This window comes from Pseudorasbora parva, chromosome 14, assembly GCF_024679245.1.
Source record: "Pseudorasbora parva isolate DD20220531a chromosome 14, ASM2467924v1, whole genome shotgun sequence".
In the NCBI taxonomy this organism is placed as follows: Eukaryota; Metazoa; Chordata; class Actinopteri; order Cypriniformes; family Gobionidae; genus Pseudorasbora; species Pseudorasbora parva.
In genome coordinates this window covers 44,566,962-44,583,626 of record NC_090185.1, presented here as the reverse complement: position 1 = coordinate 44,583,626, position 16,665 = coordinate 44,566,962, and the positions used below count along the sequence as shown (strand labels likewise).

Below are 16,665 nucleotides of genomic sequence, written 5' to 3'. Positions count from 1 at the left end.
GAAAGATCATGCATTTCTGAAAATTCAGCTTAAAAAGCAGGAAATTATTTTCAAAAACTTCTCAAAGAGAACAGTTGATATAAATAATATAATATTACCTTTTACTACATGGATGAAAATCAATGCAGTCTTGGTAAACATCATCATACTTTCAAAAACATTACAAAAATATGAATTATTCCAAACTTTTGACAGGTAGTGTCTAGTACAGTACAGAAAAGGTGCATTATGCTAAAATATTACTTAATGTACCTGTTGAAGGTGAACAGATTATCCATCAGTGGCGGGCCAACAATGAAGAAGACCGCATGGAGAATCTGCTTCAAGGTCTTCACCACGAATGTCGCCCGCCGACTGAACGGGTGCGGCAGAGGAGACAAGCGAGGCATTAAGAAATCGAACATCGGCTCACTCTTAATAGGCAAGTTCAAATGTTGTACAGAATAGATTAGATTTAATGGCAGGACATTACAGCGTTATTCAAGTGATTTCCCGCCATTAAATCTAACTGGCTAACATTCATATAACGAGCCCAACTATAATCAAACACGTAGTAACACCAAACAGCAATGTGCACACACACACACACACAAACACACACACACACACACACACACACACACACACACACACACACACACACACACACACACACACACACACATACATATACACATATATATATATAGAAATAAAGTTTAAATGATCAGTTAAAGAAGGCTAACGTTGTGCGCGCAACTACAGAGACATGCACGAAACAACTTGCTCGCAATATAACTAGCATCTCAATCAACATAACGTATTTTTTTAACCTATCACAGCACACTTTAATTAGTATTAAATATATTTGATTTATACATACCTTGAGCAAATATTTCTTCACAATTTGCCAGGATGATCTTCTCCACGCAGTATCAGCAGCACACGGTTGGGTCCCACTTTATATTAAGTGGCCCTAATACCTGTGCACTTACATGGTAACTACATGTGTACATAGTATGTAACTACAGTGTAAGTACACACTGGTACATAGTATCTACAGGTGTAATATTTGTGTACTTACACATATGTAACAACTCACGGAATGGTATGCGTAAGTACAAATGTGTAACAGTACACTGGTAACAACACTTTTTTTACTTCAGTAAGTACACATGTAACAGGAATTATGTAACTACATGTTGTAACAACAATATGTATTTAATCAAGTTGTTCCAATTCCAAATGAAATTCAATACTGCAGTTACCAGTTTGGAATACACTGAACCTATATGTAAACCAGGATGATTCCTATATTTATACCATGTATTTATGACTGGCAGGACTAATGTTGAATTACAGTGTACCTACATGGTAACTCCTCAGCAACGGTAAACAATATAAAGTCTACAAAGGTCAGTCTTACCTTATTATTTAAAACACTGTATTTACAGTGTACTTACATGGTAACTCCTGAGGAACTGTCCACTTAATATAAAGTGTAAAACGTTCATAATTACTGTGTAATATGCAAAACCCAAACCTGTTAAACACTGTATTTACAGTGTACTTACATGGTAACTCCTGAGGAACTGTCCACTTAATATAAAGTGTAAAACAGTCATAATAACTGTGTAATATGCAAAACCCAAACCTCTGTGAAACACTGTATTTACAGTGTACTTACATGGTAACTCCTTAGAATCTGTCCACTTAATATAAAGTGTAAAACGTTCATAATTACTGTGTAATATGCAAAACCCAAACCTGTTAAACACTGTATTTACAGTGTACTTACATGGTAACTCCTTAGAATCTGTCCACTTAATATAAAGTGTAAAACGTTCATAATTACTGTGTAATATGCAAAACCCAAACCTCTGTGAAACACTGTATTTACAGTGTACTTACATGGTAACTCCTTAGAATCTGTCCACTTAATATAAAGTGTAAAACGTTCATAATTACTGTGTAATATGCAAAACCCAAACCTCTGTGAAACACTGTATTAACAGTGTACTTACATGGTAACTCCTGAGGAACTTTCCACTTAATATAAAGTGTAAAACGTTCATAATTACTGTGTAATATGCAAAACCCAAACCTCTGTGAAACACTGTATTAACAGTGTACTTACATGGTAACTCCTGAGGAACTTTCCACTTAATATAAAGTGTAAAACGTTCATAATTACTGTGTAATATGCAAAACCCAAACCTCTGTGAAACACTGTATTAACAGTGTACTTACATGGTAACTCCTGAGGAACTGTCCACTTAACCCTTACGCAACAAAAATATATTTCTCAATATATTAGTTGACAATATATTTCTCAATATATTAGTTGACAATATATTTCATGTGTCTCCATATATTGTGAAATTTACATGGTAATATATCATATGATATATTATATAATAATATATTATATATGCAAGTCATATATTGCAATATATGGGACAATACTGCAATTATTGCCGTTTTCATATATTGACTAAATACATATCATTATACTATTCAATATATTGCTATGTATATTGAAATATATCCTACAATATATGAAATTATATATTGGAAGAGTCATTGTATATATATGTAAATATATATGTAAAAATATATGAGATAATATACCTCAATGTACTGGATAATATAATCAGATTTATATGGGAACATATGTCTTAAATATATTGATTTATATTACATAGTATATAATTATCATATATATTGTATACATGGTAAATATGAAATAATCTAATGTACACTGTCTGTCATATATTTTAAAATATAACAGATTAAAATATAATATAGAAATTAGGGCCGCGACTCGATTAAAAAACTTAATCTAATTAATTAGAGGCTTTGTAATTAATTAATCGCATTTTAATTGCATATAAATATTTGACCTGAGAACAATGAGAAGTAATTTTTCACATGTATTTTTAGTATACCATTGAATAATGACTGAATACATAAGCTTAATCAACAAAATATTGTTTATTTATTTCAGTCCAGCAGACCAGTGCATGTTTGCCAGTTTAGCAAAAGCATTTTTGTGATATTTGAGGCTCAATGTGCTGCGGTGATACGCGAATTCCTTGTTGTACAGCTTTTACACAACCATGCTCTTGACGACGCTTCCATTCTTTCGTTTTTTAAAACAAAATTTCCCATCCACGGGGCCGAGCAAAGCGGTCTCATCAGCTTGTTCCATAGCTTCGTTCATGTTCACATGGTTCGTTGTTGTCGTGACTCCGGAGCGCTAGTTGGTGTTCCAGTATAATTGGTCCGTCGAAACTCATTCATTGAAAAACGTTCCGCGGTGCAAAAATAAGTGTGGTAAAAATTTTTTTTTTTTTTTTTGCGTAATTAATTAACGCGTTAAAGTCACGTAATTAACGCGTTAAAGTCACGTAATTAATTAATCTTAATTAACGCGTTAAAGTCCCGGCCCTAATAGAAATATTTTCTAAATATAGAAAATATATTGAATGTCATGCACCATCATATTTTCTAAATATAGAAAATATATTGAATGTCATGCACCATCTGATTTGGGCTATTGTTAATCAACCTCTGTAAACATATGCAGGAGCTTGCTTAACTCACAAAAAATACTTTTTTTCAATAAACATACATGAAATAATTCAGTTTTGTTTGTATATCAATGTATTTTAATATATGAATCAATATATAGCAATAGGTTGTCCATCCATATATTGCTATATATTTTTAAATATATGAGGAAGTTTCTGATACATTGAAATATATTTTCTAATGTATTGCAATATAAATTCTAGTATATTGCAATATATTTTTGTTTCGTAAGGGAATATAAAGTGTAAAACATTCATAATAACTGTGTAATATGCAAAACCCAAACCTGTTAAACACTGTATTTACAGTGTACTTACATGGTAACTCCTGAGGAACTGTCCACTTAATATAAAGTATAAAACATTCATAATAACTGTGTAATATGCAAAACCCAAACCTCTGTGAAACACTGTATTAACAGTGTACTTACATGGTAACTCCTGCGGAACTTAATATAAAGTGTGAAATACTTGATACCAACCACAATTTACTGTATATGTACATTAATTATATGTATATTAACATTATAATATTAACTGAAACCTCATTTCTAAATACTCAATTTAATGTGGCATTTAAAATGTAGCAAGCATTGCAATTACAGTTACACTGTGTACACTACACAATAACAGAATACTGTAATTTACTGTAAAGGCAAATTGGTCACCAGAATGTCTCATTAAAAATTAGAAATTAAAGGAAAAAATAAAGGAAATAAATGGTAAATCTTTAAAAGTGCTATGCAGTAATATCCCAGAATCAACCAAAGAAGTTTTTTTTTTCTTCAGATTTACGAATCTGAAAAAGGTCACAGCAAAGTTAAAAAAGAGAGGTCATCTAGAAAATCAAAACATCATGCATTTTCAGCTGATATTAGTTTATTTAAATCTAAACCTGTATGCTTTTCTAATATCATGGATCAACTGTCCCAAAGCACCTTTCCTATTTCTTCTTGCCAGCCAGTAGTGCCACTGGATGAATTTCAAGTGTTCTTTCAATAGTTTTTTAGTTTTGTTACCCCTGAATCTTGATACCTGTGCCTTGATGGCTAGCCAGGCCCGTTCAATATGTTGTGTGTGGCAGCCAGTTTGGGGATCAACAAAATTTTTGCTGTGGTTTACAGTTAGGTGTTTGTATCCTTGTGGTTGTAGCGCATTCAGATATGCCCTCCAATTGTCACTATAAACAGCTGACCCTCTTCTGATGTGCCTTTTAATGATGGGCATCAATGTGGTCCTGGAACGGTCCTTTACCATCTTTAAGACTGGTAGGCGGCGAACTCCTTTAACCTCCATCATCCCAAACACCCAGCCTTTTTTTCTCTGCCAAGTAGTACGACAGCGGCCACGATTAAACTGAAAGTGCATAAACACAAGAAACATAACAAATGTTAACAGCAGTTAAACCTGGATTGTGTTTGATAAAACATACACTTGGATTCTGATCTCCCCATGACCATTTGGTGGTCATTCAAGCCATTGCTCAGTACACATGAATATAGATAGTGATATCACTTCTTTATAGCAGAAATAAACTGCTGCAGAAAAAGTTAGGTGACATGCAAAATAGTGATGACCGGTTCGCGAACAAATCGTTCTTTTTAACCGGTTCTTTTTAGTGAGCCGGTCGAGAACTGATGAACTCATAAGCAGCTGATACTGAGCGTTGCGCGTGTAACCGAACGTACAGCGGTTCTCGGATCGTTTCTTTCGGACATGTCGGATACTTAGAACCGATAAGTCAAAGAGCTGAGCATGCGTGTTATTTGTTCAGAGGAACGAAATGCAGGTTTCAAGTATATTAAAAAAAAAATCACGTTTGGAAACATCATCACATAAAGCTGTCTTATCACTGTATTATTTTAAAGTTTGGAAACACTATGGATTGTAAAACGGTCAAACTAAACATTTATTTGTGTAATCAATAATGCACAATATTTTCAGGAACAGCTTTTTTCTTATTTAATTTCTAAGTCGATACAAAACAGTAGGTTCGATATTAGAATATTCAGCTTGCTGCAGTTCGCAGCTCAGCACACATAGGCCTATCCTACTACATCGGTTCTCGAGTCAGGAACGAGTTGCAGCGGTTCTCAGATCACCAGTACAGAATCGAAAACCATTTCTATCGGACACGTTCGATCTTTCGGACATGTCTGATTCTGAGAACCGATGAGCTGAGATACTGAGCATGCGTGATAGCGTCTTCTTGAACCGAGCTGTTTCTCTCGGACAGCTGATGCTGATAACATGAGCACAGGTGAACCAAGGATTTGTGTAAGTTTATGTTATATCAATGTAAGTGTATTTAATACGTGTAAAACATCAGTGTTTGCACGACAGTGGCTGTATTGAGTGCTTTTGCAAAACATAAATGAAAAAAACTTATCCAAAATGATGATGATGATGACAATAATAATTATTACTATACTAAGTTATGATTACAAATACTTTACATGAATGTGTTTTAATGTATTTTCATCCGCCAGGATGATATAAATGATGTCATTACGTAAGGACGTAAAAGAACCGTTGATCCGTTTTTTGTTTTTTTTTACCGTTTCATTGAAACTAACTGTCCGAAAGAACCGGTTGAATGAAGGAAATGAAATGAATTTCCGTGAAATTCATTTCTCGGAACTTCCCATCACTAATGCAAAATGTAATGCGTACTTACATTACTTATCACAAAGGTATTGGAGTAAAATTGTCAAATAGAGAGTAAAAGTTGCTAATATTTGAAACTCAGTACATTTACAACAGATACTTAAGTAAAGTAACTAATTACATTTACTCCATTTACACCTCTGACAGTAGAAATTAATTGTTCAGCTATTGGTTCACATCATTCAATCACGTCTTTTAATTGCATGTGGTATTAGTGAATATCGCTTTAGAATTTCAACTTTAGCATTTCAACATGGTAAAAAACAAACTGTTTGTATTTCTCATGTCAGATGTACCTTTCTCTTGTGAGCAAACTTAGACTCATCTATGGCCACAAACTTCTGTCTTGACTTCCCGCCAACTCTAAGACCTGTTTTTCTTTTCAGTTTACTCAATGCATAAATGCAAACCTGTAAAAAATGTGGATATTAGTACACTGTAAAAAATTGTTTAGAAAAAAAGTTACCTGGTTGCCTTAAAATTTTGAGTTCATTGAAATTAAAATTTTGAGTTAATACAATGAACATTTTTAGAGATTCGACAACCTTTATTAAAATACTATTCAAAGATTTTGTAAGCATATTGGGTAATTGTGTGTGTCTGATTTCTGATGACGCAGTGAAACATGCCAAATAGTGCTATTTTCATGATTTATCAAATTTTTTATGTGGTCCAGATACAATAATATTTTTAGTTTCTGTTTATTGAACAAATTTCCTTCATTGTATCAACTCAAAACAATTTATTTCAATAAACAAAATTTTTTAAGGCAACCAGGTTACTTACCTTTTTAAGTTAAACCAACAAAAAACAAAACAATTTTTTTTACAGTGTATAAACTATATTAATTACAGTTCAATTAGCTGAGCAATGTAGTACTGAAAAGTTATTAAAGGGGGGGTGAAACACTCAGTTTCAGTCAATCTCATGTCAATCTTGAGTACCTATAGAGTAGTATTGCATCCTTCATATCTCCGAAAAGTCTTTAGTTTTATCATATTTATAAAAGAAATATAGGCTGTACCGAGTCTTTCCGGAAAAAACCGAGCGCCTGGAGGCGTATCGTGTGGGCGGAGCTAAAGAATGATGAGCGCGCAAAGCGGTGACGTCCTCAAGCGTGGAGAAACCCATCTATCTCAGCTAATACAGATAATGATCCACAATCAAATCTGAGGCTGAAATAAATTGAACAGGAGAAACGGCAACATCAGGATGTCCATCTCTGTGGTATGTACTGTATTTAGGGGCCTTTGTGTGCAGTTTATGAGGACATGATTCGGTTTATGGACTATTGTATGTGACTAGACCTTAGAGGTAGCAAGCAAAACGGTTTTGCACGTCAGAGTCAGAATAGTGTAACGTTATACAGAACAACAATGGAGTAACCGTTAGCGCATTTGAATGACGAAGCACGCGATCGTATCGTTTACTGATGTTTACTCATGCGACGGTAGCCAATAGCAGAGACATTTGAAGTTGATTTACTCACCGGCATCTTCCAAAGCAGGACCGCTCTGTCAAAAACACACTTCTTTGGTATGATTTGGTGAAGTCCTGTGACAGCAGTGACCGTGGAAATCCACTTTGCGACGCGACTGAAGCGATGCCTTGAAGCTTCCCGTCATTTCTGCGTTCAAATCGGTTCAAATGCAGCGCTGCCTTCCCGGAATGCTGTGCTGAAGCGCTGAAGTCGCTCGACGTCACCCATAGGAATAAAGTGTAGCACGGCGTGCCACATAAGTGTTCACGGACGACTGGATCTGCACCTGAGAGACTGTTTACAGCGTGCATTTCCTCTCTCTCCCTCTAGTGACGCGCGCGCACCCTTCCGGGAGAAGAGCCCGTACAGCCCATACAAGGACCTTCCGCTCTATTTAACGTCAAATAGACCCATACTCGAAAAAAACTCGCCGAAACTTGTGAGAAACCGGAAGGAGTATTTTTAACACAGAAATACTCCATCAAACGTCCAACATTAGTTTTTGAAACTTTGTCTATGTTTAGGATGGGAATCCAAGTCTTTAACAGTGTAAAAAGCTCAGTATGCATGAAACAGCATTTCACCCCCCCTTTAAATTTAGCTAAATTTAGCTACCTTTCTGAGCAATTTGTTCATTCTGGACAATGTTGTTGATGTTTTGGCAACACAGTCTTCCATCAAATCAATCTGTCTTAGATGTAGACCCTGTGAAAACCTTTAAAGACAAAAAATTTAATTAATACAAGACGATTAGAAATAAATATTATTATTTTTAATAAAATTGCATAATAGCGGCCTTTTAAACAGTAATATGTTCTTAAAAAAGTTATTTTAGGTATAATTGCTGAGTCTTAGTTGTATGTTTAGGTAATACACAAGTTAAAAACAATGGGTAATTTGGAGTAGCCTAGGTGGAATGTCATTGCAAACTTCTATAACACACTAATGTGGAGAGTTGTACATTAAAACTTGAATAGTGAGTTATTTTTTCTACTTTTGGAGAGGACCAGAATAAGCAGTCACTTCTCTCATTTGGATATAAATAAAGAACGTTTTTAAACTGGCAGTTTAATTCAGCACAGGGCACAGTTTGTATGAAAAATTGGTAATGTGAAAGCTGTCATGCGGACCTGTGAGCCCACCAGTACCACACCATACCCGGGGGAGGTCCATATTCCACCAGTCGGAATATAGTGTGGCCCCTTTAAGAGATGAGCGCTCCCTATTGAACGGCCGGTATTTTATGTGGCAAACAGGAAATGCGCGCTGCTTTAATAAAAATAATGCAGTTAAAATGAATTTGCGTTAACGCGATATTAACGGCTTATTTTTGACAGGTTTTTTTAAAAAGTTATTTTACAGTGTCCTTGTTACATACTTGTACTTACAATATTTGCAATAGTATCAACATTTAAATATGCATGATTATCCAAACAAACCCTAACTTATAGTAAGTGCATGTAACTTACTTAATTAATATTACTCAGTACTTAAACATATAATTACACTGTAACAACGACACAGTAAAATACAGTTTAAACAGTGCCTGGCTATCATACGTTAACGTTACCTGTATATGTACTCCATCCACTTAACCAGAGCAACTCTCGAGTTATTGAACAGTGATCCATGGCGAATGGAGAGTGTAATTCTGCGATGAGTGTTTCTTCGACATGTCCTAAGAAAACAGTGCAAAATATTAGTAAATCTAAGAAGGAGGTTCCCTAAAATTATGTTAACGTTAACTAGGCTATTCAAATAACGAATTAAACTATGTGCCTGAAGTTAACTTACTTACCATATATAACCATCACGTCCACTGTGTGTTGTAATTCGCATCTTTTTTCCACAGCGGCGGCAACTTGGTGCCTTGCACAGCAAGCCTTTCTTCTGTAGCCATTTTATTATTTTTTTTCTATGTTTTCCACTACTGCACAGGCGTATTAACTTATTTAATTGCCTTGAACACATAGCCATCTAGATTTACTGTCCGATTTGAAATTTTTGGCGCGACGCTGGTAAATGGCTGCCTAGTGCCTACGTGAAACGTGACATTGACGTAAGTTGGTTTTGATTGGCCTGTTGCATTCTGAACCGTCCGGCGCCAACTTGATCACTATCAGGATCATAGACTGAACAGGATTTAGGAGTATTTCTACAGCATACAGGTAACGTTAGTCTCCCATTTGTATTACCAATTTAAATCCTCTTACTTACCTAACGTTACATCCACACGACAGTATGCCACGAAAGAAAGGGGCTTCTCTGAAGAGGAACTGCCTCCAAGGCAGCGCACCTGATGCCATGGACCTCTTGGATAAAGGTAACAGTTAAGTTAGCTAACTTAACATGTCAGCTCTTCTTATGACCTAATGTTAGCTAGTAGTACCACTATGATGATTATTTATTTTACACTTAGTTTGCGGTGTTGAACATTATGATGTCCAATCAGAGACATTTTAATTAGTCATCACGTCATGAGGTTTGCATGCGCTTACTGAATAAATTCTGAATTATCTCTTATTAGCCTATCATAAATAACAGAAAAAGAGAGAAAAGATGCAAGTAACGTCAAGAGATTCATTTTGCGTAACGCTAACTCGGATTAGACTGAAGTCATGGACTGCTTCAGTGTTTTTTGATTGCTTTCTAATATATTCCCAGTTTCAATAACCATTTTGTTTTCATGCTAGTGCTACTAACTTACTAGTACTATATTTCTATGTTGTCTTTATTTCTAATTTTAAAAAAAACAATAGGCCTAAACAATTTCATTAACGGTTCTTAGCTTTGTTTTGTTTTTTCTGTAGTCAGATATGCTTTTTTCTCCACCAATAAATTAATAATCATCCTTAAAATTTCAAGAGCAATAATCAACCATAATGATTTTGTCTTAATATTGCAGCTTTACCTCTATATTGACTTATATAATATAATGACTGAATAATTTTTTTACAGGCTATTTATCTTATGAAATGTACATGAGCATCATTAACCACTATGTGTAAATAAACACAGTAAATATCATGTCAGATGCAGCTTATGTTCCACCTTTGCAGTGTAAAAATTGTTTTTGTTGATGGTGGTAGTAACCGTTTGTAGAATTGTGATTGAATAAAGTAATTTAAGTATTTGAAAAACGCAGATACACAGGTTTTAATAAGGTAAAACTGCCCTCTATACAGTGCTTGTCAAATGTATTACACCTCCGTCACCTGTCAAAATAAAGAGAATGTATTTTCGGATTCTGTCAAAAAATGGTTTAAAAACTAAAAATATTCTTGTAATTTCTTATGCAAATAACTAAGTGAAACAAATATTTTTTAATCACACAAAATAACCAAAAAAATGTAATGATTTGTATGGCCTATCCTGGTCTTGATAACAGTTTGCATTCTTCCTGGAATTTGTATGTACTTTTCCACAGCCTCTGTTGTTATTGACTTCCAAATAGTTTCAAGTTGTTCCCAAAGACTTGCTTTTCATAAAACATTTTGTGTGGTCTTTGAATCCACTAAATCCCAAATTTGTTTGTAAAATTATTATATTTAAGCTTTAGAAACACTACTGTGTCCTGGTGTAGATTAACTATTACAGAAACTTTAAAAATATATATTTTCGTAATCGCCAACACTGTTAGTTTAGGGCAAATATGGTGCAAACCTTACATCACACACACCCACACAGATATACATAGATTAAAAATTGATTATCATTGACTATAGTTTTGGAACACTGAGCCATTTTAGGCTAAGCCTTTTCACGTTAAAGGGTTAGTTCACCTAAAAATGAAATGTCTGTCATTAACTCGTCTCCCTAATGTCGTTCCACACCCGTAAGACCTCCGTTCATCTTCACACACAGTTTAAGATATTTTATATTTAGTCCGAGAGCGTATGCAAGTGTATGCACACTATACTGTCCATGTCCAGAAAGGGAATAAAAACATCATCACAGTAGTCCATATGAGACATCAGTGGGTTAATTAGAGTCTCTTGAAGCATCCAAAATACATTTGGGTCCAAAAATAACAAAAACTACGACTTTTTTAAGCATTGTCTTCTCTACCGTGTTTTACTCCAAAAAGATTCAAACGGTTAATGAATCAGTGAATCGATCAATGTTTCGGGTCGCCAATGTCACATGATTTCAGCAATTTGGCAGTTTGACGCGATCCAAATCATTGATCGATTCACTGATTCATTAACCGTTTGAATCTTTTTGGAGGAACACGGTCATATTTTTGATATTTTTGGACCCAAATGTATTTTTGATGCTTCAAGAGAATCTAATTAACCCACTGATGTCACATATGGACTACTTTGATTATGTTTTTATTCCCTTTCTAGACATGGACAGTATAGTGGGCATTGACTGCATATGTTCTGGGACTAAAATATTCTTAAACTGTGTTTCGATGATGAACGGAGGTCTTACGTGTGTGGAACGACGCTTGGGTGATTCATTAATGAAATTAATTTCATTTTTGGGTGAACTAACCCTTTAAGTATTGATGAATGTCCCTGATGCAACATTGCATCAGTTTGGCTACATTTGTCAGACGATAACATTATCCTTTTATGTTTGTACAAGATGATCCGGCCAAGCAAATAGATGAAGAATACCATGGAAAAGACGATGATAATGACTTATCTATTGTTGAAGTGGCATCTCCAGAAGCAGGTGAGTTTGTATTTACTTAATAGACCCTTTTACTGTTTGTATACAATGATGACGTAGCAACGTATGCGCGCGCATTTTGGCAACAAGCTGTGGCGAGAATCAGCAGCATGTCAAGCTACGTGAGCGGATTAAGCAACACAAACCGATAAAGTTATTTTAAAAAGTTGATTTTATCAAATGTTATTCGGCTACCAGATCCGTGTACTATAGTGGAGTGGATAGAAGATGTTAGCAGATATACAGTGGTCGGATATATACGTATATTTAGTTGAGAAACCGAGCGTGTACACCCGAGACAAGCATATAAATCACTGGATGCTTATGAATACGTTGTCTGTGGGCATGTACAGAATGTCCAATACAATTTTCTACATTTATTCTTATTCTTCACACAGACATACATATATTTATCCTTTTCCTTACATTTTATGTTGTTATTGATTTGTATAGTTTGTATGTCGACACACTTCTGTTTAAAGTTTAATTTTGTAATGCTATAGTACTTTAATAGCAACCATGTTGCTTGCATACATTTCTCAGATGGTTATTTTGCAATTAAACTATTAATAAAATCATTACAAATGAAATTGTGATTATTGATATGATAATCTGGGGATGGGGGGTACATACACACCAGTGGCAGCCAATGTTGGGAGGTTTATTATAAATAATTAAGTTTCAAGTGCAGTAAATGTTTTACAAATGATTTTTTTTTTATGCGAGCATTTTTATGTCCTCGTTCCAATCAATGCATTATTCGCCTGCAGCCACAGGTACCGCCGGTTCTTCTGAAACGGCCGTGATCCTGTCGGAATCCTATAAAACTTAAGCCCGTTGGTGGAATAGCGATTAGTGCAACCGAAAACGCAACAGCCAGACATTTTGATGCTGGGAAACCGTTTTGATAAACTTTCGGAGTTGCTCACACATTAGAACCACTAGGGAACAACACCACTTCCGTTGCCAAAATTCGCACGCAACTCTTTGATCACGTGGGCTGTAAAAGGGTCTATTGGGAACTAAACAGGGTTGTGTTTCCCAAAAGCATTGTAAGCCTAATTTCATATCATAGAGACCATTGGTGGCAATTGTTATACGATCAACTTAGGCTTACGATGCTTTTGGGAAACGCAGCCCAGGTTGTATGCATTTTAAATTTATGAAACCGCAGCTGGCTGCTAGCTGAGGTCTTGTCCACTTTTTCTGTCAACAATGTATGACATGTAGTTCTCTCAAAGTTAACTCAAATGCATGCCATTTAATTTTTGTCCAGCTTTAACGCAATTAACGCAGCATCTGTTATTTCTGTAGTACATCCTTTAGTTATACGATTGTGCTCTTATCCACGCAAATTGTTTTAACCATTCATGCATGACAAGACAAAAAAGAACATCCTGACACACACAACACTCAAAAAGACTTGCACGCCAGTATTGCGCTTGAACGAACAATAACACACACATTTATACCAAAATATTTGTTTTGTCGAGGAACAGTCTTAAAGGGTTAGTTCACCCAAAATGTTTAATTATGTAATTAACTCGTCTCCCTAATGTCGTTCCACACCTGTAAGACCTCCGTTCATCTTCAGAACATAGTTTAAGATATTTTATATTTAGTCCGAGAGTGTATGCAAGTGTATGCACACTTTACTGTCCATGTCCAGAAAGGGAATAAAAACATCATCATAGTAGTCCATATGACATAGACAGTATAGTGTGCATACACTTGCATACGCTCTCAGACTAAATATAAAATATCTTAAACTGTGTTCCGAAGATGAACGGAGGTCTTACGGGTGTGGAACAACATTAGGAAGAGTCCTTAAAGACAAAAATTTCATTTTTTGGGTGAACTAACCCTTTAAATTAAATAAATAATATCTAACGAGTAAAGAGTACAGTAGTGAGAGAATGAAATGCGTGAGATCCTGTCAGCAGTTGCAGGTCTTAGTGGCAGCAGCCGATTTATCTCTGTCAGTAAAGTTAACCGAAGAACAAAGGGAACAGAGAAAATTACTCATTGCTCTTGACTAAAGAAAGCTTGTAGCGTACTAAGATTCATCTATTTTTAATTTATGCAGTGCAGTGTTTTTAAAACCTTATTCAATTCTTGTATATGATAGGAAAGGTACAGGTAAATATGACATTTATTATGTTTTTAAGTGAGAATTATTTTAAATTCTAGTATTTGAAGCCTGACAATTTTTTTAAATTTGGACTTTTTTAGTTTTCATCAAAACATTAGTATAAATTACTAATATCCGTGATACTGGCCTTCATATATGAAAACTGATACCGCTGATTTTCTATTACTTTTTCATAAAAAATCTGTTGTTGATATTACTTTGTTTATAAAGGAGGACATGAGGAGTCTTCCTCCTTGGAGGACAAAGACAAGCTGATGGTCATGGCCCAGGCAATAAAGGCACTTGAAGAGGAACGAGATTTTCTCCGTCAAACTGTCCTAAAACTCTCAAGTAAGAAAGATATCTGTTTTGCTCTATTGACTGTTTTATTAAATAATTTAGTAATCACTGAATGGGATTTTTTTTAACTTCCACATCAATCATGAAATGCTGAATACTTTTCTAAGCTTGTTTGACTTTTTGTCTCACTAAATGTGTTCTTGTGTTCTTAGACAGAGGGGTAAAGACGAAAGTGAAGAAACTCTTGGACTCCAGCACTGAATGCAGCACCAGTGGCACTGATGAGGAGTCCCTGAGTTCTTGCTCCTCTTCAGAGTCATCTGATTGCAACATTACTCGGAAGAGGAAAAGAGGTCATAAAAAGAAGACCAAGAGAGCTACCAGGTCAAATACGAAGCACAGCTCACGTGGTAAGCGCATGTTCTGTTTTCGGATCTCATCTTTCTATCTTTCATGTGTATTTACTCCATATAACACATTGCACTTATTAGTTATCAATCTCTCTGACTACAATTGGTACTGATATCGTCCCTGAAAAAATCAGTTGACCGCTAGTATGGATGTATTTCCAATATTGTTAGAACAGTAACATATTTAGAAAATGTCTGAGAAATGCGAACATGATTTGTATGATAGGAAACTAATTGTAAAAAATGCTAGCAGTTCAAGAACACCAAGATTTTTTTATATGTTTGTGTGGTGTGTGTTTTAATTGGAAATTGATCAGTTTGATGCAAGTCTTGTTTTTTCTGGTTTTAATTTTGTTATTCTTTCTACAGCAACAACCCCAGAAGATGTACTGAAGCGGTACAATAAAGTTCTTCACGCCTTCAAGAAAGAAGGGAGTATCAGTAAGGCATGCACCAAAGTCGGGGTTGACCGAAATACACTGGCATTAACAGCTGTTGTGGCTGAAATACAGCTTGTTAATCCAGAGTTTTTCCGAAGCATCGCAAAATTCAGAGTAAAGGAGGAGAAACTCTGCGACTTTGCAAAGAGGTGCCTGGAGTCACTGACAGCAGACCTAAGGTCTGACATAGAAAAATCCAAAAAAGAGCATAAACTGCTGCCAATAAAATATAAATTGAGATAGAAAAACAAAACCGCCAATCCACTTATTTAATCTCGTTTAGATATTATTGTTGAGGTACATTTTGTAATTCATGCCAGTGCACTGTGCCATACTGCGATATTCCTTAAACCATGATCAAAATTGTCAAATTAACCTCAGTAACCATTTCAGAACAATAATTAATATCAAGAATTATACACTGCTTCAGAATCTGTTAAACCCTGAGTTTAATGCTTGTTAATAAACATTGTTTATCTTTATTAAATGTTCCCCCCTCTTTTTTGCAGTCCTCTATACTTGATTTACCGAGAAGTAATCAATGTTTAATACTTAGACATTTTACCCATGAAATTGTTAAATTACTTTTAAGTAAGTGGGAAGTTCCTATGAAATTATCATGTAACAACAATGATGGTAGGAGGGTACATGGTAACTCCTCAGGAGTTACCATGTAAGTACACTGTTAATACAGTGTTTCACAGAGGTTTGGGTTTTGCATATTACACAGTAATTATGAACGTTTTACACTTTATATTAAGTGGACAGTTCCTCTGGAGTTACCATGTAAGTACACTGTAAATACAGTGTTTCACAGAGGTTTGGGTTTTGCATATTACACAGTTATTATGAACGTTTTACACTTTATATTAAGTGGACAGTTCCTCTGGAGTTACCATGTAAGTACACTGTTAATACAGTGTTTCACAGAGGTTTGGGTTTTGCATATTACACAGTAATTATGAACGTTTTACACTTTATATTA

The 16,665-nt window shown here is 35.1% G+C and overlaps 2 protein-coding genes across 2 annotated transcripts; one reads left to right on the top strand and one right to left on the bottom strand.

Moving 5' to 3' along the window:
• Positions 1-4,433: 4,433 nt before the first annotated feature.
• On the bottom strand, positions 4,434-9,939 carry LOC137040665 (uncharacterized). The gene is made up of 5 exons (XM_067416456.1): positions 9,518-9,939; positions 9,290-9,397; positions 8,335-8,434; positions 6,536-6,649; positions 4,434-4,928 (listed from the first exon to the last, which is right to left on the bottom strand). The coding sequence occupies exons 1-5, from the start codon at positions 9,694-9,696 to the stop codon at positions 4,452-4,454; spliced, it is 978 nt and encodes a 325-aa protein (XP_067272557.1). The 5' UTR covers positions 9,697-9,939; the 3' UTR covers positions 4,434-4,451.
• On the top strand, positions 9,924-16,161 carry LOC137040667 (coiled-coil domain-containing protein 106-like). The gene is made up of 5 exons (XM_067416459.1): positions 9,924-10,042; positions 12,313-12,402; positions 14,762-14,881; positions 15,043-15,240; positions 15,610-16,161. Exons 1-5 carry the CDS (start codon positions 9,961-9,963, stop codon positions 15,921-15,923), a joined length of 804 nt encoding a protein of 267 aa, XP_067272560.1. The 5' UTR covers positions 9,924-9,960; the 3' UTR covers positions 15,924-16,161.
• The last annotated feature ends 504 nt before the right edge of the window (positions 16,162-16,665 follow it).

Bases quoted from the DNA above. Each gene is read 5' to 3' on its own strand.
- LOC137040665 (XM_067416456.1), bottom strand. From the start codon at position 9,696: ATGGCTATGTGTTCAAGGCAATTAAATAAGTTAATACGCCTGTGCAGT. The intron at 9,398-9,517 runs GTAAGTAAGTTA...CTGTTTTCTTAG, and splicing joins GGACGTGATGGTTATATATG to GACATGTCGAAGAAACACTC. The intron at 4,929-6,535 runs GTACATCTGACA...ATGCACTTTCAG, and splicing joins AGTTTGCTCACAAGAGAAAG to TTTAATCGTGGCCGCTGTCG.
- LOC137040667 (XM_067416459.1), top strand. From the start codon at position 9,961: ATGCCACGAAAGAAAGGGGCTTCTCTGAAGAGGAACTGCCTCCAAGGC. The intron at 12,403-14,761 runs GTGAGTTTGTAT...TTGTTTATAAAG, and splicing joins AGTGGCATCTCCAGAAGCAG to GAGGACATGAGGAGTCTTCC. The intron at 14,882-15,042 runs GTAAGAAAGATA...TTGTGTTCTTAG, and splicing joins AACTGTCCTAAAACTCTCAA to ACAGAGGGGTAAAGACGAAA.